This window comes from Lactuca sativa, chromosome 6 (genome assembly GCF_002870075.4).
Source record: "Lactuca sativa cultivar Salinas chromosome 6, Lsat_Salinas_v11, whole genome shotgun sequence".
NCBI classification, from domain to species: Eukaryota; Viridiplantae; Streptophyta; class Magnoliopsida; order Asterales; family Asteraceae; genus Lactuca; species Lactuca sativa.
In genome coordinates, this window is record NC_056628.2 from 50727764 (window position 1) to 50752989 (window position 25226).

General features: G+C 35.4%; 1 protein-coding gene and 1 long non-coding RNA gene across 2 annotated transcripts; both read right to left on the reverse strand.

Annotated features, from left to right (window-relative positions):
• LOC111883252 (protein GL2-INTERACTING REPRESSOR 1) lies at positions 1-330 on the reverse strand. The gene has a single exon (XM_023879588.1). It carries the CDS (start codon positions 328-330, stop codon positions 1-3), a length of 330 nt encoding a protein of 109 aa, XP_023735356.1.
• Positions 331-22846: 22516 nt separating this feature from the next.
• LOC128126602 (uncharacterized) lies at positions 22847-24234 on the reverse strand. Its single transcript, XR_008224579.1, has 2 exons — positions 23592-24234; positions 22847-23497 (listed from the first exon to the last, which is right to left on the reverse strand). It is a non-coding gene; the product is annotated as an uncharacterized LOC128126602 (long non-coding RNA).
• Between the last annotated feature and the right edge of the window lie 992 nt (positions 24235-25226).

The window sequence follows — 25226 nt, forward strand, 5'->3', positions numbered from 1 at the left end:
TCATTTTTTGATCGGTTTGTCAAGAACAACATCAAGCAGAACTGTGCTCTTGCATTTAGGGCACTTCGGGAAATCCTGAGCAAGCATAACGTACATCAGACAGCGAGGACATCCGGCCAGCATCATGGACGTTGTCTCCGGGCTGCTTGAGTACCGAAGCTCCATCTCATCTTGAGCAAGCTCCAATGACACACATGAGTTCGTCGGAGATACAGTGATCGGTGACGACCGATTGGGTGATTCCGTCACCGGCCATTGAGTTCTCTGTGGGGATAAGTTGAGTTTCAAGTCAAGCTTCAGTCCGTTTCCTCCATCAGTTCTTCTGCTCATCTTTCCTGGCTAACTTTCAACCGCTCTTGATCCTCTAGAAGATGGAAGTCAATTCCCTGAAAATCAAAGAAAAAAGATATTAAAAGGTCAAACCTTTGATCACTAAACACCGCCATCATGACAACCCATGATCATATTACATGTGTTCACCTTAAAGCTGATAGCTTTTTTCTTGTCAAGCACAAGAGAGAAAGAGGAGAGAGATTAGGGTGGTGATCAAGAAGAGCAGCACCAGAAGTGAGGTGGTCTGGTAGTTTAGCGGATGTAAGGCCATTTATAAGAACTCGGGGGTTGGGAGGTTGGAGAGAGAGAGAGAGAGAGAGAGAGAGAGAGAGAGAGAGAGAGAGAGAGAGAGAGAGAGAGAGAGAGAGAGAGAGAGAGAGAGAGAGAGAGAGAGAGAGAGAGATGATCAAGAAGGGTATAGAAAAGGGAAATAAGTAGTAAATACTGCACTTACAACAAATTGAAGGCCAACTCCTTCCCCCATCATTAATTGTTTTAGGCATTTGTCATTCACGTAATTAATCAATCTTTGTGTGTGCAATTATAACTTCCATCCGTCATCTTTGTTGTTTGTTAATATCTTATGTGCCTCTTTCTATTGTTTGACTTGTTTAGCTTCCTTGAAACATGTACGGCCGGTTGTTAAATTTTAATCTTTAGCTTCTTTTAGATGGTCGGGCTCTTCTTGGGATTCATCTTTTTGTGTTCGTAATTTTTGTATCTGCTTTGTTTGTTTAACTTTTATTTGTTCTTTCTCTCATATTCCCTTGCTAATTTTTTTGTTATATGAAATATATGTTTTTGTTTCCGAAATCACGTTTCAATGTCGTTAACCAAATCCTGGGATTATGCTTCAGAAAATAGCGTATCATTGATTATAATTAGAAATAAGAAGTTAATTTGTAAAACACTTTCAAAAAGATTCAAATACAAGTTCATGGAGTTTTTCATTTTTCAACCAAACATTCAAGCAATTTCACGAAAGTCAAGCAAAATTAGTTTAGCCTAGCATGACTAAACTCAAGAAATTAAAATAAAAGTAAAATGTACCAAACATTTAGCATGATTTTTAAGATAAAAGATCATGTTTTCTTCAAGGTTTCAAGGCTTCAAGAAATTCAAAATCTACCAAGATATTGCTTCAAAATCGGATGTCCAAGAGTTTGAGAAAATTGGCACACCAACATTCCTCGTACAACACAAAAGAAATATTTCCGGATTTGTGCCTGCAAAGCTTTGTGCGGCCCACATGTTGGTGCGCAGGTAGACTATGCGGGTGGGTCCTGATTTGGGTTGTTTTGTGATTTGGATTTTCAATTCCTTTGCCAAGTAGCCCAAAATGAATCCTATCAGCTCGTAGTCCATCACGCTCTAAGATTTCTTTAATTTTAGCTCAATTCACCTTCTCTAAATCATATATAGCTCGTGCTCTTGTTCGAAATCAATCAGCAAGCCCAAATAATTCTTTGATCTTCTTTCACGTTCATGATGGGTTTTGATACAAAATATAAGTATGTTTTTCGTAAAAACAACAATGGAAGCTTTTAAAAATAACAAGTTTATTTTAAGTTTATAACAAAAACAAACTATCTAGCATTCATTTATAGATGTTAGAATGATATTAAAAACAGTCATTGAATGTTTTAGAATGTCAACCTTTGAAGTCTTTGAACCCATTTGGTTTTAGGGTGTTGATGAAGAGAGAAAAATCAAAGAGTATGATTTTCACTACAAGTATCCACCGTCAAGAATAAGGCACTTGAGATGGTAGTTCCTTATTGTAATACTTTGTTCGTTAAGCCTGTTAAACACTTAAGAAAACAAGCACAAAAGGAAGCTCCAAATATTAACAACAAACTTCAAAAGAGAGAGTAAAGAAGAGGAAGAAAAGTCACGACTTTTCTTAAGGAAAAGAGGGTCAAAGAACTAGCCAAAAATCATGCAAAGAATCTATATTATATATCCATGTAAGGTAAGGATCAAGCCTATATTATAATGTAAAGTAATACTCTAGATTATAAGCATGGGAGACAAGATATGGAGGTTGAAAAGCAACTTCCATGCCTCTTACATTTTTGGCTTATGGTCTCCAAAAGAGACAAAATAAACAAGCTAGTTTCTTTATATAAAATACCAAATAACTAGTAAGTTCATGGTAACCAAAATGTCCAAAACTTTGAACATAACTTATTAAATGAAAACATATGATATAATAACTACTTATACTCTGTTTATTTATTATTTTCACAGAAAAATAATTATTCCCTAATTAAATACAAGAATTGATATTATTTATTAATAATCATATTAATAATAAATATACAAAATGTGCGAAATTGATAAGGGCGTGACCCTATATGATCATATGTTATTAACAATATCACTCAATAATGATTCTTGAACATATAGATCCAACAATCACGTACTTGCAGAAGATTCTTACAGACTGGCATAGACAATAGCTGACATCTAAAAATGGGCTACTGCCCCTAACAACATATGAAGGGCGCCATCTTATCAACAACCAATTTCAGGAGCTCTAAGATACAATTGTTACGATAGATCGCGATCAATCTCATGTAGTGTTCGACTTTTAGTAAGGCCTTAAATATCTAACTCTCAACGAATAAGAGGGACAAATCCCATCTTGGCTATATATGCCCATCATGTAGTTCATGTTATACCCAACGATGGCCCTTATGACTGCCTTTTTCGGAACAACATTCAACCAGGTCATAGAACAACAATTCCTACACTTCAAGTCTTAAATATGTATCGTATCTCTAAAAATACAAATATACTAACTTGATCAAAAAATCACTCATGACTACCATCCATAAGGTAAGTTTGATGCGAGTCAAGTTCAATACTTATTCTCTTAATCAAGTATGTATAAAGTTGGTAGCAACTCTTTCTATTCTCATCTCTATGAGAATCAACCAAGCCACTCATATTAATCTTACCTCATAGATGCTCCCACAACTATGAACGGATGTGGACATTTAGAATTACCAAGTTATTCAAGGATTAAACATGCTAATATATGTTACACCCCCGAACCAGACGGCGGAAACGTCCGGGGGCTGTGCGTGACTTCATCTTGAAATATCTTTACATTGAATATAAATGAAACCTAACATCATCATTACCATGCATAATATAATACAACTGCCATTGTTTACATCAAGTACAATCTTTTAAATAACATGACCAAAACATTCGATGTATGATGTTTAACAGTACACAAAACAAAATCCCCTATTCTTGTCGATTCTTCTGCTTAACGAGTGCCTGAGATTACAAGTTATTTTGAAAATGTCAACATATATAAAGTTGGTGAGTTCATAAGTATATTTGAGAAAATGATTTGTATAACTTTGTAATCACCAGAAAATCTTGTATTTTCTTAAAATAGTTTGGTATGTTTATGTCCGATCTTGTATTAATGCATGTGTGTTATTGTTTAATAGAATGTCAAAAGTGATTGAAGAGAATGTAAATAGAATGTCCCCGGACAACCCGATGTTGCCCGTAAAAGAAGAATAGGAGGAAGGAGGATGAATTAGTTTGGCCTAATTCTTTCTTTGGTTCGAAATTATGAAGTCCATAAAGAAGGTTTTCGGCCCATTGGGCCCTTGGAAGTACTTACGGCCCAACCTAAGATAAAGGGATGCGTTTTAGGTCCATTAGGGTTAATTGGAGTTTTTATGGTCCAGTAAGGCCCATTAGGGTAAACTAATCCATTTTAGGCTCATTATGGCCCAAAATGTTAAGTTTTATGAATGTGGGTTCATTTAGAGCCCATATAAGGGTTCTAAGCCCATGCTAGTTGAATTGAATGCTTATTGGTCCATTAGGCCCAATAAGGAAATCCTAGTCCATAATGGACTTAAACCGGGATTCTTAGGGTTTTCAACCCTTAGTTGAACACATGAGATGTATTTGAATGAGCATAGAGTATGATATTCTCTTAGAGTACAAGTTATTACACTAGGTGAATGATTTCATGAGAGTAGAATTTCCTAGCAAAAATGCTAGTTATGACATCATCCCCCCTGTTAGAGGGAATTTCGTCCTGAAATTCTTTTGATAGATAGGTCCACGAACGATAGAATAGGTGAGGGCACTTCTGCTTCATCTTGTTGTTGCGTTCCTATGTGAATTTCGATCCACGCTTAGCGTTCCATCGAATCTTCACAATCGGAGTGCGACTCTTCTTCGTACGCTTCACTTCCCTATCCATTATCTCGACTGGTTCTTCGAGGAACAGGAGATTCTAGTTGATTTCGATTTCTTTTAAAGGTATGATGAGAGTTTCATCGGATAAGCACTTTCTCAAATTTGAAATGTGGAACACGGGGTGTACGTTGCTGAGCTCTACAAGCAGCTGTAGCCTATAAGCCGGTGGACCAATCCAAGCAAGAATCTCGAACGGTCCCATGTATTGCGGGTTCAGTTTTCCCGTTTCCTAAAGCAAATCATTCCTTTCTAGGGAAAGACTTTCAATAGTACCCGACCTACGAATTGGAATTTCAAAGGTTTTCGTCATTTGTCAGCATAACTCTTCATTTTGTCTCGTGATGCTTGAAGTCAAGTTCTAATTTGGATTATCTTCTCTGTCGTTTCACGAATGGTTTTCTGGTCCCGTGAGAGTACTGGCGAGTGATCGGCTTTTATGACCATAAAGAACCTTGAAAGGAGCAACACGAGTATCCCATGAGTCGCTGAATTCAAACACCCATGCTCGGAGCATGACTTCGAGAGTTTTATCCATCGATGCAGTGCTCCCGCCGTGATATTCTCTGGCTTTGATGCTTTCAAGGTCAATCGTAGATGTTGATAGTGTTTTGTTCTTGCTTCGTGAGCAGACGAGTATGTTATGGATGAAAATAATGAAAAGGATGACTAGGAATGGTTGGGAAAACTCGGTTCGTAGGGTCCATGAATACCGTGGGGGCAATCGATAGACCGCAGGGTATCACAACGAATTTGAAATAGCTGCATCGACTTCAAAAGGCAGTTTTTGGAATGTCCTCTTCTTGGACTCGAAGTTGATAATAACCGGTTGTTAGATCTATTTTAGAGAAATAACTAGCTCCTTGGAGCTGGCCAAATAGATCGTCAATCCGAGGAAGTGGGTATCGGTTTTTGATAGTGAGCTTATTCAATTCCCTAAAATCGCTGCACATTCTAAAGGATCCGTCTTTTTGACGAACAAGACCGGAGCTCCCTAGGGTGAGAAGCTTGGTCTGATGAATCCTTTGCTCAACCATTCTCTTAATTTGACTAGATAGATTATGAATTTCGGCGGGAGCTACCCTGTAGGGTGAATTGGCAATTGATGTAGTTCCCGGTATGAGGTTGATTTGAAATTCGACCTGTCTCTCTGGGGTATTCCCAGGAGTTCTTCGGGAAATACGTCCAGAAAATTGCATGCTACTAGAATACCTTGTATGCTTACTTCTTCCTTGGCCTCGTCCACAACGTGAGAGAGGAAAGCGTTGTTCTTCTTGTGCAGGCACTTTTGTGCCTTGATGCACGAGATAGGACGAGGATTAGCGCCAAGTTTATCACCATAGATTATTAGGGTTTCATGATTAGGGAGGTGAAGGCAAACGACCTTCTCGCGACACACAGTATCAGTATGACGGGGGCTTAACCCAACCATGTCGATTATCACATCAAAACTCGTAACATTTACTGGCATCAAGTCTATTTGAAATGAATGGTTGTTTAGTGTTATGGTGCACCCTACATAAATATCTTTGGTTGATTTGGTTTTTCCCATTAGCCATCTCCACCGTGAAGGCTTCGTTTAGCCTTTGGGGTTGTTGTTTTATTAAGTGCTCGAATTTGTTACTAACGAAGCATTGCTCAGCTCCACTATTGAGTAAGATGCAAGAGAAAGGGTTGTTAAGTGGGAACATACCAGTAACAACCGTCGGGTCTTGGACTATTTCGCCTGGACCCAAGGTCAGGATCCTTCCTGATCCTTCTGTTCCTTGATTGTTAGCCTTGGGGTAATTGCACCTGAAGTGATTGGTTCCTCCACACCCATAATAGGTGTGACTGGTCCCAACATTGGTGTTGTTGTTAAGGTTGTTGCGATTGTTGTTGTTTTTGTTTGGCTGCTGATTTTGTCGTGGATAATTTCTACAATATTTGGTGGTGTGACTCTTTCGGTTGCATCTCTTACAATGCGGCTCCCTAGGCTCCCTTATTATGGAAATTGCACTGGTTGCATTTTGGAAGGCTTCCATCATATGATCTCGCTGGTGTTGATGTAGTACGTGTCATGGTCGCATGGACAACAACAACATGTTGCTTCTTCGAGAACCCTTAAGTTGGCTATCCCTTTCTCTTACTTCCAGACTTTCGCTTCCTACTCTTAAGCTTGGGGTTTGTAGTGCCTTGATAAGCTGTCACTTGTTGGTTCCCGTGCTCGTTCCTACAGTTGGATTTGTTGATGCTATTTCCACCTCTGTTGATGTTGTTTGCGTTGAGTTGTGCCATAGCAGTGGTTACTGCCACTTTTACAACAACTTGGAATGTAGCAGAGTCCATCTGCATGATTGGTGTCTTACGGGCGTGCTTGTTATCTTTGTGGGATGACATTTTCTGCTGTATGATGATGAGCCAGATCGTAAGTAATGATTGTCATTTATGGTTGTACTCTATAAATTTCGCGTCTTGTCGTACGATTCTCATTGTTTCCATCTACATCCCTGTGATGTATTTGCGATAGTAGGTAATCGCAGTTTTTGCACGAATTTTAAGTCTGTCTATAGATTTTGTAGATTATTTTGGATTTCGAGATCCTTGAGTATCTAGCGGTTTCGAGGGTTCGGTTGTGCACATAATTGAATTTATGAAATAAAGATAGCACATAATTGTTTCATTGGTAAGTACCGTCTTAATACACGAAAGAGAGTCATATCGGATAGTAGGGGGAAAAAAGAAAAGGCTGATCCTAATTGTGGCAGAAAGTGTCTAGTGGTGGTGCTGATGAAGTAGATGCACCTCGGAGACGAGCTACTTGTCGCTCGATATCTCGTAGTCGTACCTCCCAAACTTACTGTCTTGCTTGGGAGTCTCCGTTCACTTCCTGTGTTTGTCTCTCATCTCCCTCAATAGCAACCGCATTTGGTCCGTTTGATTTGGGGTGTCCTGAGCTTGGTTATTAATATCTCGGGTGCACCAGACCGTGACTGGGAGGGCTCGGTCAGCTGGTCCTCTATAACTAAGATCGAAGAAACCTCAGTTCCTACTGTAGTGTGGTCGTATCTCCTGCTGGTGACTCCTCTGAGTCGAGCCATCCTGTTTTTCCCTGACTAGGAAGATAGGGGTTTTGATATTGCCATATTTATACATATTTTTAGGCAATATTTAAGTACATTTTTATATATATTTTGGTCATTTGCATAGAATAATGATACTTATAAGGTTAAATTATATTTTGCAGCAAAAAAAGAAGACATTTTGAAGAAAGGGACTAAAAGCGTTAAAGGATGGAACTTTGGAGGTTGAAGGCTTCAAAGACAAGAAAAACACCAAAAAACGACGTACTCACTACGTGAACAGTTGATGGTTCACGACGTGAGTGGAAAGAATTAGAAGATAAGCATCCGGGTGAAGGAATCCTTGACGATCACGATTACTTCAAGTTCACGACATGAATTTTAAATGCTCACGACGTGAACGGTGATTTTCCAGAATATATATATATATATATATATATATATATATATATATATATATATATATATATATATATATATATATATATATATATATATATCCTTCTCCATTACTATTGGGGATAACTTTGGCTGGTTTTGGAGGATTCCTGGAGACGAAATTCAGAGGAAAAGAAGCTCTGGAAGTTGGTTTTAACACCAAGGAAGGAAGAGTTCACAATTTGTCTTTATAGATTGGTACATTTAAACATGTTTTTGATTATAGTATTTGTTTGTTTAGCTGTTAATATGTCTAGCTAAATCTAGCTGCTTCTGTTAGCTAGATGAAGCTGGAACTCATGGTTTTAATGCATTAGACTTAACTTTACTTGTTGGTGATATGCTTGTGTTGATTGATTTTACCTATCATGCTTGAATTAATTATTTGATTGCTTTGAATTCTTGTTCTGTGTAGTTAGTGAACACAAATCTACATGAACTTGAATACCTAATAATATAGTGAGCACTAGTTTATTGGAGCTAAGATTAAAGCAATCTTAGATTAGTAATTGAATCATTAAAACAAGTTGTGTTAGAGAACTCATATTATGACTGTAATTGTGTTTTGATTAATCAATCTTTCATGGCTCCAATCTTATTTAATAATTGATTCTGTGTTAACTATTGTATGACCATAAATAGATTTACATGAATTGATTAATAATTAGTAGATTTAGAACTAAATTGCTAATACTTCCTTAATTGGTCACCAGCAATAATAGTCATAGCTAATGTATAACCATTGAGTGAAAGCGGATTCGAACTAATAGATGTGCTTTGTTTATTGATTGAGTTTTTGTTAAAGGATTAAGTTCATCTAAACTTGGAAAATTAGATAAAACCCCTTTTTAGTTTATTAATAGTTAGATTAATTTAGTAGTAAATAGATTAATTAATAACATCGTTCCCTGTGATCGACACCCAACTTACCATACTATTCTATAATTCGACTAGGTACACTGCCTAGGTGCATTTTAGTTAGTTAGTTAGGTTATAAATTATAAAATTAGTGGGTACTATCGTGCACATCAGGTTTCTTGGCTATTGATACCCGTCTATAGTGTATTGCATGAAGGGGTATAAATACTAGAAACAAATAGCACACTAAATACTCCTATAGTATTTTAATTTTGTTTAGGTTTGATTCCATAAGCTCTTTGGATAATTAATTGTTAAGTTTTTGATTCATTCTCCATCACAATTACTCCTGAACACATGGTGGTCGTATTTTGAATGAATGTAGTTGATCAGACTACATTCACCACCAATACGACTACATAACTGCCTGGGTTTAATGGCGATGTTCAAATCCTCCAAAGACTTTTACTGTTCTTGTTGTGTTATTACTCTAAAATGCACACATAAGTATGTATTTTAATTATTATGTTCAGAGTAGTTTAGCCCCATTGTATTTATAGTTGCATATCTTGTATGGTTAGATATGCCAGTTCACTATAAACAATGCTCTAATATCAATCTGTCACACCCCCGAACCAGATGGCGGAAACATCCGGGGGCTGTACGTGACTTCATCTTGAAATATCATTACAGTGAATATAAATGAAACCTAACATCATCATTACCATGCATAATATAATACAATTGCCATTGTTTACATCAAGTACAATCTCTTAAATAACATGACCAAAACATTCGATGTATGATGTTTAACAGTACACAAAACAAAATCCCCTATTCTTGTTGATTCTTTTGCTTAACGAGTCCCTGAGAATACAAGTTATTTTGAAAACGTCAACATATATAATGTTGGTGAGTTCATAAGTATATTTGAGAAAATGATTTGTATAACTTTGTAATCACCAGAAAATCCTGTATTTTCTTAAAATAGTTTGGTATGTTTATGTTTGATCTTTTATTAATACATGTGTGTTATTGTATAATAGAATGTCAAAAGTGATTGAAGAATGTAAATAGAATGTCCCCGGACAACCCAATGTGGCCCGTAAATGAAAATAGTTAATGTTGTTGTACCAACACTGAGGCTGAGTACAGTGTGAGTAAGTTTCCGAGTAATCCAATCATAAAAGAAAATAGATAATGTTGCCGTACCAACACCGAAGTGGGGTACCATTGTGAGCAAGTTTCCAAGTAATCCAATCATAAAAGAAAATAGATAATGTTGCCGTACCAACACCGAGGTGGGGGTACCAGTGTGAGTAAGTTTTCGAGTAATCCAACATAAAAGAAAATAGTCTTCCGCAAACTTCGTAACGTTAATTCCTCTAAGTGAGCCGTCATAACCATACTAAATAATGACAATTTCGCCTATCTTGGCATTAGTGAACACCGACTGAAAAATAGAATAAGGTTATAGTCACCCTAGACCGATATAGTCTAACTGTAGCGAACAACTCAGGTGTGGGGTGTCATCCCCGTATAGATCTATACACAAAACCCCACTCTCCCTCAAAGAGACTATGATTATAACTATAGGCTACGATCGTACACTTAATAGGTGTCGACCGACAAAAACTCACTAGATTCTTAATCGAATTTACGCGAAGATAAACGTATAAAACTCATTCCAGGCCCAACGAACCATGTAAGTGAGCCACTAGGGCATCGCTAATCATGTGAGTCATTTCAAAACCTAATATGAATGATATTATATAACATGGGCCCAAAATATATGTAAAAGGACAACTAAGGCTCATTTCACATGTAAGATATTTATAGGCCCAAATAGCATGCAAATAGTATACAAAACCTATCAAACATATAAATAGGCCACTAAGACCCAATAACCTAGAAATGATCAAAATTAATCCGTTTGTTAGTTTATTGTTGGTTTTGGTTCAAGTATACACTAAAATAGATAAAATGCCCACTTTTTATAAAAATGACGTTCTTGGCCCAATAAACCAAAAATTTACAATTAAGGCCCAATTTTTGTGAAAATAACACTTTATTCTCCATTTTGTTCAAAACTTGTGTTTATGACTAGGTTGTGGTAAAAATAACATTTTAAACCTATTTTTGTCAAAAATATCATTTTGGCTTGATTTTTGTGAAAACACACATTTTGCTGGTTTTTGGCTTTTCTGATATAGTTGTTGAAAAAATTGTAGTAAAATCATCGTAAGTTGAAATTTGAATCCGTAAATTCTGGAAGTTTGGAAATGTTGTCTACTTTGTTCACAATTTTTCTCATAATATTTAATGGCCTCTAACATGTGTGAAATTGCTCACCTTCACAGGTTGGTCCGAAATTATTTCAAATCTGATAGGCAGTTTTGTAAAATTCGCCAAAAATTGTAGAAAAATCGTATGAAAACGTGAGAGTAGTCATTTTAAAGGTATAATCCTGAACGTTTAGCATGTAAAAAAGTTTTGAAAAACATTATCATTAAGGTGGTCAAAACAGTTCGAGATTGGACCAAAACTTTTCTGTCAATGGCTGAATTTTTAGTTTAGTTTATAGATCTTTGAACACAACACTCATTTTTGCTATTTTAAGTGTGTAAATCCCATATATACTATTTTACATGTATTATGTGTTATAACACATACTTTTCTCAAGGTTTTCATGTAGACCCAAGTGATAAACTTAATTTTCTTAACATATTTTTAGATTTATGAAGTAGATAGCACATAATCAACAAATAAGTCATGAAAAACACACATATTCATGCATATGCACATAGATCTACATAAAGCAACTTGTATTCTCTCCCAAAACCAAGTAAAAATAAAAAATAGGAGTATGAACTCACCTTTTCTTGTTGTTCTCGGTACTGAAGAAGAGATGAAGAGATTTTTGGTCCTAGCAACACCTTGATGTAGATTTTGAACTTAAGAAGTTTTCAAAGAATGATGATTTTCTTATGAAAACCCTCTAGAAACAAAAGAAAAGTTTCGAGATTTTTAAGAAAGAAGGAGAATGATTCTTGAGAGTGTTTGACAGAGTTTGATGCTGTGTGTGTGTGTGTGTGGTCTTTGCTCTTGGTTGAGATATCAAGAAGAGAGAGGGTGGGGAGAGTGTGCATGGATATATGGAACTTGTATAGATGTATGTGATGCACTAAGCTTGGTTATCCTTTAAACAAAATTACTGTGTCATGATGTGGATTAATTAGCCATTTCTCTTTTTTTTTTTATAATACATGGGCCGAGATTTGGGCTAGGAGGAAGGAGGATGAATTAATTTGGCCCAATTCTTTCTTTGGTTCGAAATTATGAAGTCCATAGAGAAAGTTTTCGGCCCATTGGGCCCTTGGAAGTACTTATGGCCCAACCTAAGATAAAGGGATGGGTTTTTGGTCCACTAGGGTTAATTGGAGTTGTTATGGTCCAATAAGGCCCATTAGGGTAAACTAATCCATTTTAGGCTCATTATGGCCCAAAATGTTAAGTTTTATGAATGTGGGTTCATTTAGAACCCATATAAGGGTTCTAAGCCCATGCTAATCGAATTGAATGCTTGTTTGTCCATTAGGCTCAATAAGGAAATCCTAGTCTATAAGGACTTAAATCGAGATTCTTAGGGTTTTAAGCCCTTAGTTGAACACATTAGATGTATTTGAATGAGCATAGAGTATGATATTCTCTTAGAGTACAAGTTATTACACTAGGTGAATGATTTCATGAGAGTAGAATTTCCTAGCAAAAATGCTAGTTGTGACAATATAGAACAAAACAATACTTTAATGAAAGACTATATCCAATATATCAACTCATTAGAATATATGTTGCTTATACTATTCTAATATCCAAATAGTAAATTTCAATCAAATACATTTACTTAGGACAACAAGGTCTTGTAGTACCAGCTTGAGTTTCATGCTTTAGCTAATGAAGCAACTTTGTTAAGTAGATTTAACAAACTTGATTTGTATAAACTTTGCGAATACAAACCTTTTCAGTTATATATATATATATATATATATATATATATATATATATATATATATATATATATATATATATATATAACTTATATATAGAGAAAACTACTGAGAATGAAGTAGATGCTTAAATATGACTTAGATACAAATGCTTCCATAATGGGATTATTCATAGTCATAATGAACTATACACTAAGCATCTTTGTATGTGGCTCACCGAAAACAAATGTAATCCAACTCTGATTTGTATTTGTAATTAAAATCTACACGGAACTATAATCCGTGTAACTTTATCTTTATTTATAATGAAGAAACGATTGAGATTGAGAATCATCCCAATCTATTTGAAAGTTCAACATATATTTAATAGGTTAAGCACAACTTTATTTCAAATACTCCACAGATTTAGGAATATCTCTTTAGTTCTTGCAAGTACTTTAGAATGTTCCTATAAGTCATTATGACTTGTTCTTGGATTATACTAGTATCATTCGACATGCTCTAAGCATACAAAATATTTGGCTATTATGCATCATCATGACATATATGATTAATCCAATTTGCAACAGCATACAGAATACAAAATTATATTATCTATTTCAAAACATTGTACTAGGATTTTGAGGAATGCTCAAAATCATGTCATACGGCATTGACTATATTACTCTCTCAGAGTTCTTTACCTTAAGCTCTTTAAGATCCTTGACTATTAATGCAATTTTTCTAACTCCTTTAAGTTGCCGTGATCTATCTATATAATCTTTATTCCAAGAATTAGTATGTCGATTACATATAATAATATGAATGTTACTATGTTCCCACTAGCTTTATAAAAAACATAAGAGTCATCTTAATTTATAATTAAATCACATTATGCAATTAACTTATAAGAAAGAAGATTTGTCCTTTGAGATGTCAGCTTAAATCTGGAAAGATTTTTATTCATGTATGTATTCTCCTTTGAAAACTCGCTTACTCTTAATATTCTCAATATATAGAGGAAGATTAATCAAGCCCATAATTGATAATCATACATGAATGCATCTCTATGTGTTTCATTTGTTTCTGATCACCTATTGAGCATATTCAACAACGGTTGAACACTTAATAGTTTCAAACTATGATGCATTTAGCTTATGGTTCTTTAGATCTTAAAGTTCCATATTGCTCCCACTTAGAAAAGAATTTTCTAAGAATATATCTTCTGGAATAATAATTAGTGGGATGGTAGAAACTTCATCTTAAACAATCATTTAGGATAGTTTATATAAATGTAGTTAGTAGTTGCTTGAGTGCGTTAAGCTTATTGTCTAACATAAACTCCATAACACCATACATTTTAGATAAGGATAAATCATTACATCCTTAGTCCATTGAAAGTATTTAATTTACTTGTTCGGTTGGAAATATATATTAAGTATATTTGTTGTAGCGAGGATAACTTTTAAAATTTATAAAGTAAATAGTTCTTTCAGAAAACATAATACAGCAGACTGCAAGGTCTGTGTTATCCTATTTAAAAACTTTTACTATCGACATTCAACTAGTTGCCAAGTGACCCTATCCCACTAGAGAATACGAATGCCATCTGAAACAACATAAGAAAAATCCACGAGACCAGGTGATCCTGTTCCATAAGAACCGTACAAATTATGGGTGAGTGTTTTTGATGGGATGAGTTGTGAACCGATTCCACAATTCCTAAGATGTTCCAACAAGACTTGATTTACAAAGCTCATTTTCTTTATCACAATGAAAGGTTAATGATGGCCTTATAAAGTTGTATTTCAATCTTCACTATGAAACAATTTGAGAATATGAAAGGTTTCAGAAATGACAAATAAAAGTCGTCAGTGAAATTGACTAAGTATCCGTTCGACCCGTTTAATGATGATGTTGCTTATGACGATATGTTCATTCGTATGATGTACGAGTATTGTACGAACATCCTACTACAACCAGATCCAACTCTACCACTAATACGACGTGAAATGTTAAACAAAGATCGTGGAGAATGGAATTAACGTCTACTTCACAATTATTTTGTCGATAATTGTGTCTACCAGGCAAGCGATTAAAAAAAAAGTTTTGTTTGCGAAAACGTGTGTTTGTATGGATAGTCAACACCTTGTAAAGCAGGTATTGTTTCTTTAGTTTTTGTAATTTATAAACGTAGATTTTAGATAAAATAAATACATTTTTTACTTATTAAATATATGTTTATTTAAAGCTCGATAATTGTAAGGTATTTATTTATTTATATATTTTGGTTTCTTATTTAATTATTGTTTTGGGATTGAAGACCTTGGACTTGATCTTTGGACTTGGGGATGCCATACGCAGGGCGTACCACCCATGTACATGGGGCGTACACGAGTAAGTGGATCGTGGGTGCCATGCACGTACGCACATGGTAAGCCCAACATACGTGTCCGTACCCAAAACCATAATATTTAGGGTTTGAGCACTCTTTAAAGAACATTATGTCCTAAGGATCCTTTCTATCAGCCTCCCTTTTGTCCTTAATTAGCCTCCACGAAACCCTAATCCCATTGTTGAGTGTTCTTGAGCTTGGAAGGTCATTTTGGGTGTATTTTGGTGCTTTTGAAGGAAGGAGATCATCTTGAAGCTTCATTGGAAGAGTGTGAGCTTGTAGATCCAGAACATCATCATCATTTGGCACTCTTTAGAGGTATAAAGTTCTAAACTTGATGTGTTATAGCTTAGATCTAGTTTTAGCTTTATTTTGGTTAACTTTTGGTCCCATGAGTGAGCTTGGTGGTTTGATAAAATACCAGAAGTTATGAGTTGCCCCTCTTCACGTTTTTTGAGGTTTCTAAGCCTTAAAGTTACCATCTTTTGAGTTAGAACTCACCCATGTATGAGTTTGAGTTCATTTTATGGAAGTAGAATGTTATATTTTGAGTTTGGATTCATTTGGGGCATGCAGAGTCACCAAGTCATTGACTTTATGGTTCTAGACGTTGATTATGACCTACATATGTGATTTCGACCTTTGGATTTAAGTAATAAGAGCTTAATGGATGAGTATGCTGGGCATACAAGCCCGTGCACACAGCGTACAAGACAAGTAGCGAGTACGCTTAGCGTACAGCTAAGTACGCCACCCGTACTCAGTCAGAGAGACTTTGCGAGTTGGGCCAAGGGTTTGGACCTTGTAACGCCCGCAGATCCGGGCTAGTCAATTTAGAGGCAATAAGTGTCGAAAACGACTTTTCGGAAAAAGATTATTAGTAATAAATAGTCTTAACTAAGTTGTAGAATATGTCTTAAGGTTTCTGTACATATAAAGAACACCGAAATCCAAGTTATAACAAAGAAGTTATGGCCCGTTGAAGTTTTACGGCAAAACCGGCACAACACCGGGAGACGTAAGTAGTGAATTTATGATAGAGTGATTTTTAGCATTAGCAATCTGAATGAAAGTTGTAGAATATGTTAAACTGAGAACATACAACAAAAGAACGCCCAAATCTGACTTCGTATGAGGAAGTTATGAATTTTCTAAGATTTGGCATAGCAGTGCACGCCCGAAATTCGAATTTTAGTTCGAGCGGTTTTTGGCTTACGCGACCTAAATGAGAGTTGAAGATCTCATTAATAGGAACTCAACGGTAAAAAGATAAACGAAAACAAAGTCCGTATGAAGGAGTTACGAATTCTTCGTTGTCATTTAACATGCTAAACGCCTCCTACTGTTAAATTTGAGATCGGTCGAGAATTAGCCGACCGTGTCTAAATGAAAGTTGTAGATCTTGATTTTACCTATGTGTTGAAAAAAGAACGTCGAAAACGGAGCTCGTATACGAGAGTTATGATTTTTCTAAGTTTGAAGGCTGATACGCGATAGGGGGTGACGTGGGACCACCAGAATTGGACACGTGGCACCACCAGAAGGCTGCCACATGCCCCAACACGATGAGTAGGTCCTCCTACTCGATGAGTCCATCAGTCAGCACCCCTATAAATAGAGGTGCCAAGTTCCGTCACTTCCTCACACCTTCAAACCCTTCTTTCTCTCTCTAGTTTCTCTCTCTAAAGCCCCAAACCCCCCCTAAAGTCTAGGTAAACCCCATAGCACCCGAAGGAAGCCCCGAGGCTTCCGAAGCCTCGAGAAAAGAGCCTTTCGGCTTAGAAACGCTGCTCCAGCGAAGCCTAGTTTTTGAGAAAACCTGCTGTAAGTGAGCTACGCCTACCCTATCTTTAGTATGGCTTATGTATTAATATAGTAAAGTTATTAGGACCTTATAAGGAGTATTTGGGCTATTATTATGGGTTATATAAGTATTGTTTAACGCTTATATAATAGTAATAATAGCTAGACTATTAAATTAGTCTCTTCAAACGTTAGACTAAACTCTAGTGGTAATGATACTAGATTTCGTAAAGGGATAATTGTTTTAAGAGTAACGAAGTGCTGTCCGAGTGCCGACTCACCACCTTACCAGGTGAGTGCATAGTTACTTTCATCTTACACATAGATATGAAGTATTTTAATATAAATTACGTGCTATGTGTGCATATTATCTTAATACTTGCTGTTTATGCTGGTGAAAGATTTTTATACATGTTTTAAATGATTTAAATGGTATACGTATTTTATATATACAAATATGTTAGGTATGACATGGGTATATGAATGATGAGAGATAAAAGATGATGTGAGTAAACATTGGCAACTATAGACTTAGTGCCTAATAAATAACATCGGCAGCTATGGACTTAGTGCCTATTGGACAAACACTGGTAGCTATAGACTTAGTACCTGTTAGGAATTGGTAGCTATGGACTTAGTACCTATTAGATAAACACTGGTAGCTATGGATTTAGTACCCGATGAATAAACTATAGCAGCTATGGAATTAGTGCTTTACGAACGAGCATTGGCAGCTATGGATTTAGTGCCAGTCCTATAACCCTGGAAGCAAGGGACCTCGGAATAAACGACTGCAGGATAGATGAATCTTAGGATAGATCCTTAAGAGTAAAGAAGATAATGGGGATGGGTAATTGGGTTGATTGTTTAAACATAATAATTATATTATTGTGGGTTGAAAACCATATGTACTCACCAGGTTTCCCAACCTGACCCACTCAGCTTATTTATATCACAGGTGTTGATATTAAGTCCAATTACACTGAGAGATTAATGAGATATAAATCACTAGTGATAATGAATGTAAGTTCTATTTATGCTTATGTTTCTGTATTGACGATAACATCTTAAATGTTTTAAAATCAATAAAAAAAATACTTTTCTTCGGAAATGCTTTGATAACGTATTTATCATGTTTTACTGGGAACAAATTCCGCAACATTTTTATTAAAAGAGGTACTCTGATTTTTATAAAGCATAAACCAAATCGGTCTTTTCTGGCCGTGAAAATGGGGATGTCACAGACCTCCTGGTGGGCTTGGGTTTATGAGCTCTTATTGGGCCTTCTGGAAACAGTTATCTTGGTGGTCGAAAAAGTCATTGGGCTTAGGGTAAGGCCCATGTTGGGGTTGGGCCTAATTAGGAAAATTCGGCCATAAATGGGTCATGAAGGATTATTTGGTTTTGGGCCTTTTTAGATTGTGGATTTGGGTCTTAGTTTTTGGTTAAGCTAGACCATGGGTAGAATGGTGATTTTACCCCGAATATAGATTATTGAATATGGTGTAGAACCCAAGTATTAATTGGGTGTTATTTTGTATTGATAGCTCAAGGGGTCATCAAGACAGCACCTAGGTATTTTCAATGAGATTCAACATTTGAGGTGAGTATCCTCACCATGTATAGTGGGTCGAAGGCACCAATGCCAGCCCAGGATTTGATATGTTAGAATATTTATTGTTTGTGTGGCATTAGTATGTGTATGTGCTTGTATGCTTTCTGGTCGGGGCCCGATGATTATCTTGCATGTTATTATTTGGTATGAACTGTATGTGGGCGGCGCCTGTTATGCGAGTTAGGGTGGGACCCGTTATACGTGTTAGGGTGGGGCCTGCTATACTTATTGGGTGAGTCCCGTTGTACTCATTGGGCGGGGCCTGTTATTTGCTATATGTATGGTATGTGGTATTTTGGGAAACTCACTAAGCTTTGTGCTTACGGTTTTCAGTTTATGTTTCAGGTACTTCCAGTTCCAAAGGGAAAAGCATGGGTTGACTGCATCACACATACCATATGGATTACACACTAGAGATTTCACTCTAATTTTTCTGATGTTTGATACACTTAGTTTATTCAGGATGTATGGAAATGTTTGGAATAGTGTTTTACCTAATTTATAAATAAAAATTTTGGACCGTGTTTTTGGGATGTTACAAGTTGGTATCAGAGACTTGGTTTGAGGGATTTGGGCACACTCTCGGGTGCGTCTGAACTCAAACCGAGGATTTGGTAAATTTTCTCAAAAGAAATATATTTTAAGAAAAATCGATTTTTCCAAAATAAGACGGGGTGTGGTGCATGCAATCACCCGAGGTCAAGTATGTTTGCTGAAATACCCATACATATTCATTGTTATGCTTTGATTTGTGACTTTGTGAACCGCATGCAAGTTAGGGCTAAGGATCTGGTCAGTATTTGCATGATAGAATGCTAGGAGAGATGCCTTTGTATGCATGTTGTATGAGCTTGTAGATCTGCATGCTAGTGCTGATTAGTCGGTGATAAGATGTCCTGTTTAGGTTATGCTTGGTTTTGAATTATTGATGCTCGAATGCTGCTTGCTTTGTGCTTTTAGGAGTCCTAACTAGCTTCATTTAACTAGTAAACGAATATGCTAAGTTACATATTATGGGAACTAAATAATTTTAGAGGGTTAGGTTTTAACTCTATTGCACTACTCTTGTTTGAGTCCAACCGTTGTAGTGTGAGATCTCTCATTCGAAAAATTATATAGTTTTAGTGATATGTAATTGTATTCGTGAGCTAGTTAGAGGAATTTTGCGGGAGTTCCTTCTGCAGCTGATGGCGGAGAGTGGTATGGACAATGTTTCCCCCGCATTAAGGAATGCAACAGTTGTGCATTTAAAGGTAACTTTTGTTAATATTTTAAGTTTAGTTGTGATTGGTATTTAATTAACTAACTTTTTTTTATTTGTAGAACAAGTTTGATTTGGATAAGGTTAACTTGGATCCCGAGCGTGCTTAGTTGTTGCAGAGCATTGATGCGAGTCTTGCAAAATTTTACAAAGGGAGGAAAAGTAAAGCCTATGCTTATTTTACAAATATAAGGGCCTTGTTGATATCCCAATGACATTAAACAACCCCCTGATGGTATGCCACGTGAAAATTGGGCGAAGGCAATCGAACATTTTCAATCGCTTGAATGTTTAAGGCGTTCGGTGTCAAACAAAGAAGTCTGTGCAAAACAACAATTTGTAAACAGAGGGGGGTCGACATCTTATAGCAATGCCTGTTTTAAAGAAGTAAGTTATGATATATTTAACTATGCATTCAAAGTATAATTAATCTAATTTTTAATGTTAAATAGGATATATCTCGAGTCGAAGCATTTCGTAAGGCTAATACCAATCACCAAAGGGTATTTAGTAGTCCTGCAGTCGAGCAACAATACGTAAGTGGTTAATTTGTATTTTCATATAAGTGTTTTTATCGTCAAAGGATATTTATTAATCTAATTTTTATGTTGTTTATCATTTTTTGAAAATACAATTGGCTTTAGTCCAAGAGATCAATCAACAAACACAATCTTCTTCTAAAGCAAGCGGTCTAACACCAACTGAAATAAAAAATTGTTTTGAAAGAATATTGGGTGTTCGACGCGGACATATTAGAGGCATTGGGTGTAAACCTCCTACAGTTGTGTCTATGTACGATCAGGAATAACCGATGACACAACCACCACCACAGTCACATATAATTGTTAGTTTAAGTTGAAAAGTATAATGGTATAATGATATGTTGGTAATTGTCTGTTTAGTCTATAGTACAATGTTATAATGGAAAGTAAAATGCTATAATGATATGTTGGTTATGGTTTGATATGTTGATAGTTTGTATTTTGGTAATTTTTGGAAAGTACAATGCTATTATGGAAAAATGAAAAAAAAAGTACAATGTTATAATGTATATGGAATATTTTGTATCATGTAGTTTAGTAATTTTTTCGAAAATACAATGCTATAATGGAAAAATGAAAAAAATTACAATGTTATAATGTATATGCAATATTGTGTATGATGTAGTTTTGTTATAGTTTGATATTTTGGTATTTTGTAGATTGGTAATTTCTTGGAACGTACAATGCTATAATGTATATATTATGGTTGATGTATGTTTAAGTATATTTGGAAAGTAGAATGTTATAATGATATGGTGGTTATAGTTTGATATGTCGGTATTTTTTAATTTGGTAATTTTTGGAAAGTACAATGCTATTATTATATTTTGGTAATATATTTCGCTTTTTTTTGGTAGTTGGTAATGCTGTTAACAATACTAAAGAACCTTGCCTGTTCTGCGACACTGGAAGACTGATTTTGCTCATTGCCCCCACGAAACGATAACGAAGGAAATGATGGGTGTGATGTAAACGAGTAGCTATTTGTTAGGATTTTATGAAATGTTTTGTTTGAGTTAATATTTTGGATATATTGTATTTTGTTTGGATGAATATTCGATTGGATCGTTTGTGTATGAACTAATATTTCAGTAAAATTAAGTTTTTGTACCAGTTTGTATGTATGTTATAGCAATTTTTAAAATCTTATTATCACATTTAAAATAAAAAAACGAAAAATATTTTAGCGGCGACGCCTTTAATGGTGACACAAATGTATTAGTGGCGACATCGTATTAGCGGAGACATGTTATTAGCAGCGACACGTTGTATTTGCGGCGACCAACGGAGAAACAACGATGAAGCAAAGCGGCGTCACAATAGCGATGACTTGTCGCCGTAAATACCTTTAGCGGCGATGATGATACTATTCAATGGCGACACTTGTCGCCACTAATAATCACATTTCTTGTAGTGATAGGCAAAATTGTAAATTGACTGAAATTTACATGTGTCAATCCATTAAATTTAATTAAACCAAATAAAGAATACCCAATTATTGTTGAAGTAATACACGAGTTCCATGAGACTGGAACTGCATCAACACCCACAATCCTCTAACATATTTAACATTTATATCTATAAAATATCCATCGCGACATATGGAATAAATGTTACACAATGCTGGTAACCTCTTTAAGTGTCTATTCATTCTCAAGTGTTGTTTAGGTAAAAAAAGTCCCCCACACAAACCGAATCTCATCTCGGTTTACAACAACCTTAGAGCCCATACCTATCGATTTGTTAACTTCTCCTGTTCTCCATGAATCACACTTGCATAAGATCAAGGAGCCCCCTATCATTAGTATTATGATTAGAGACTTTCAGGTTGATTCTTTTTATCAAGTTTACCTGGGATCGAAATTTGTCTACCAAACCTTCGAGAAAACCAACAAATGATAAGAATCAATCCATATATTACCCAATTAATGTTTTCGCAAATTCATAACATTCTTCTACCTGCAATGCAAGAAGCTTACAAAGTCGAATTCTTTCCCAAATTGGTTCTTTTTTAATACCAATAATTAATAAAACATCATTAACAACATCGTAATTCGCAAACAACGTCATAAAGATCAAGAGCCTCAATACGGTGAAAAATTTGTAACATATAATGTGTACAAAATCTTGTTCACATAATTCAAATGCAATTCACCTTATTTGCCATAACAAAATCCACAAGTACAAAAAAAGAAAAGAAATAAATACGATCAAGTACTTATGATGTGAAATTGCCATACGCAGCGGCCATTTTTTTTTTTTTCATGATCTATTTAACAATGTTGGATTCACTCCTATATTCATGCTAAGTAGAAAAAGAAGGATAAGAGGGGAATCATCATTAAACATCATATTTCATCACATAAAAAAATACAATAGAATATAAGTAAACATCACCTATAAAATAAACATCTCCGATAAAAACAGAAAAAAGAAATAGAATTATAACAATAAAATAAAAAACAAAACTTCCCACTAATTCTAGAAGTTAATGACATTTTTTTTTTTTTTTTTGAAACCGCGGCAAAATATATTAATAAAACTAGCAAGCTAATGACATTAAATTTAACTGAACTAATTTCTCATTTTTTGATCGGTTTGTCAAGAACAACATCAAGCAGAACTGTGCTCTTGCATTTAGGGCACTTCGGGAAATCCTGAGCAAGCATAACGTACATCAGACAGCGAGGACATCCGGCCAGCATCATGGACGTTGTCTCCGGGCTGCTTGAGTACCGAAGCTCCATCTCATCTTGAGCAAGCTCCAATGACACACATGAGTTCGTCGGAGATACAGTGATCGGTGACGACCGATTGGGTGATTCCGTCACCGGCCATTGAGTTCTCTGTGGGGATAAGTTGAGTTTCAAGTCAAGCTTCAGTTCGTTTCCTCCATCAGTTCTTCTGCTCATCTTTCCTGGCTAACTTTCAACCGCTCTTGATCCTCAAGAAGATGGAAGTCAATTCCCTGAAAATCAAAGAAAAAAGATATTAAAAGGTCAAACCTTTGATCACTAAACACCGCCATCATGACAACCCATGATCATATTACATGTGTTCACCTTAAAGCCGATAGCTTTTTTTCTCAAGTACAAGAGAGAAAGTGGGGAGAGATTAGGGTGGTGATCAAGAAGAGCAGCACCAGAAGTGAGGTGGTTTGGTAGTTTAGCGGATGTAAGGCCATTTATAAGAACTCGGGGGTTGGGGGAGAGAGAGAGAGAGAGAGAGAGAGAGAGAGAGAGAGAGAGAGAGAGAGAGAGAGAGAGAGAGAGAGAGAGAGAGAGAGAGAGAGAGAGAGAGAGAGAGAGAGAGAGAGAGTAATAAATGATCAAGAAGGGTATAGAAAAGGGAAATAAGTAGTAAATACTCCGATTACAAGAAACAGAAGGCCAACTCCTTCCCCCCATCATTCATTGTTTTAGGCATTTGTCATTCATGAAATTAATCAATCTTTGTGTGTAATTATAACGTCCATGTGTCATCTTTCTTGTTTGTTAACTTCTTATGTGGCTAGCTCTTTCTATTGTTTGATTTCTTTAGCTTTCTTAAAACTTGTACGCGGCTGTTACATTTTAATCTTTAGCTTCCTTTAGATGGTCGGGCTCTTCTTGGGATTCATCTTTTTTTGTTCGTAATTTTTTGTATCTGCTTTGTTTGTTAATTTCTTATTTGGCTCTTATGAAATATTAAGTTACAACATGTGAAAATCACAGTTAAAAAAGAATAATTAGAATTAGAATAAAAAACAAAAATAAGTACGTAGAATTAGAATATCACTAAAAACAGTAAAAAAGATGTTTTTAACATACAAAACCAGTAAAAAAATGGAGATTTTTATAATAAAAAATAGTAATAGCAATATACTTTCCATTAAAACAATAATATATAGAACACACATACTAAACATAAACAGTAATAGAAACCTACTTTCCTTTATAACAATAATAGCAATATTAAAATGTATTAATTAAAAAAAATTGAAATAGATTTTGTATAATAGATTGGAACAGTTTGTAATTTTGTATAACACAATTGGAAGAGTTTGTGACAAAATTTGTCCAGACTATAAATTTCATTCCAAACTTTTTCAGAAAAAATTGGATTACCATCTAAGATCACTTGACAAACACACATTGCATTCACTACCTCTCACATATGTAACTTTTCATAGCAAGCAAAATTTCCAAAACAAATGCAAAACTTACAATTCACTATTTCTTAAAAGAAAGTATAATTTGTCTTTTAAATTTGAGATACAAATCCAAATACTATTTGATTTTTTATAGGTGCAAGCAATAATCATCAAATGCCAATTTTACAATTCCCAAATAAAACTTTCTTTGAGAATCACCAAAATGCAAGACAATAATCATCAAAACATATGAAGACAAATTAAGGATATTTTTAACTGGGCTCTGCAAAATAAAAGAATATTATTTAATAATGATGTTTTATGTAAACTAAAGATAGTGTTAGGAAGTAAAACAGATAACTAGTAAAACCAAAAGCACACAAGACACGATATTGATGTGGCTCGGTCAAGCCCATTGGCCTATAGTCCCACTATTTTGAGAGCTCTCAAACAGAGGTTAAAAGTACACTTTTCACAAAGATTCACCTAACGCTCTAGAATTCAAGATACAAAATGACATAGCACGCATCTTTATTTATACTTGAGGGGTCAGACTTAAAACCCT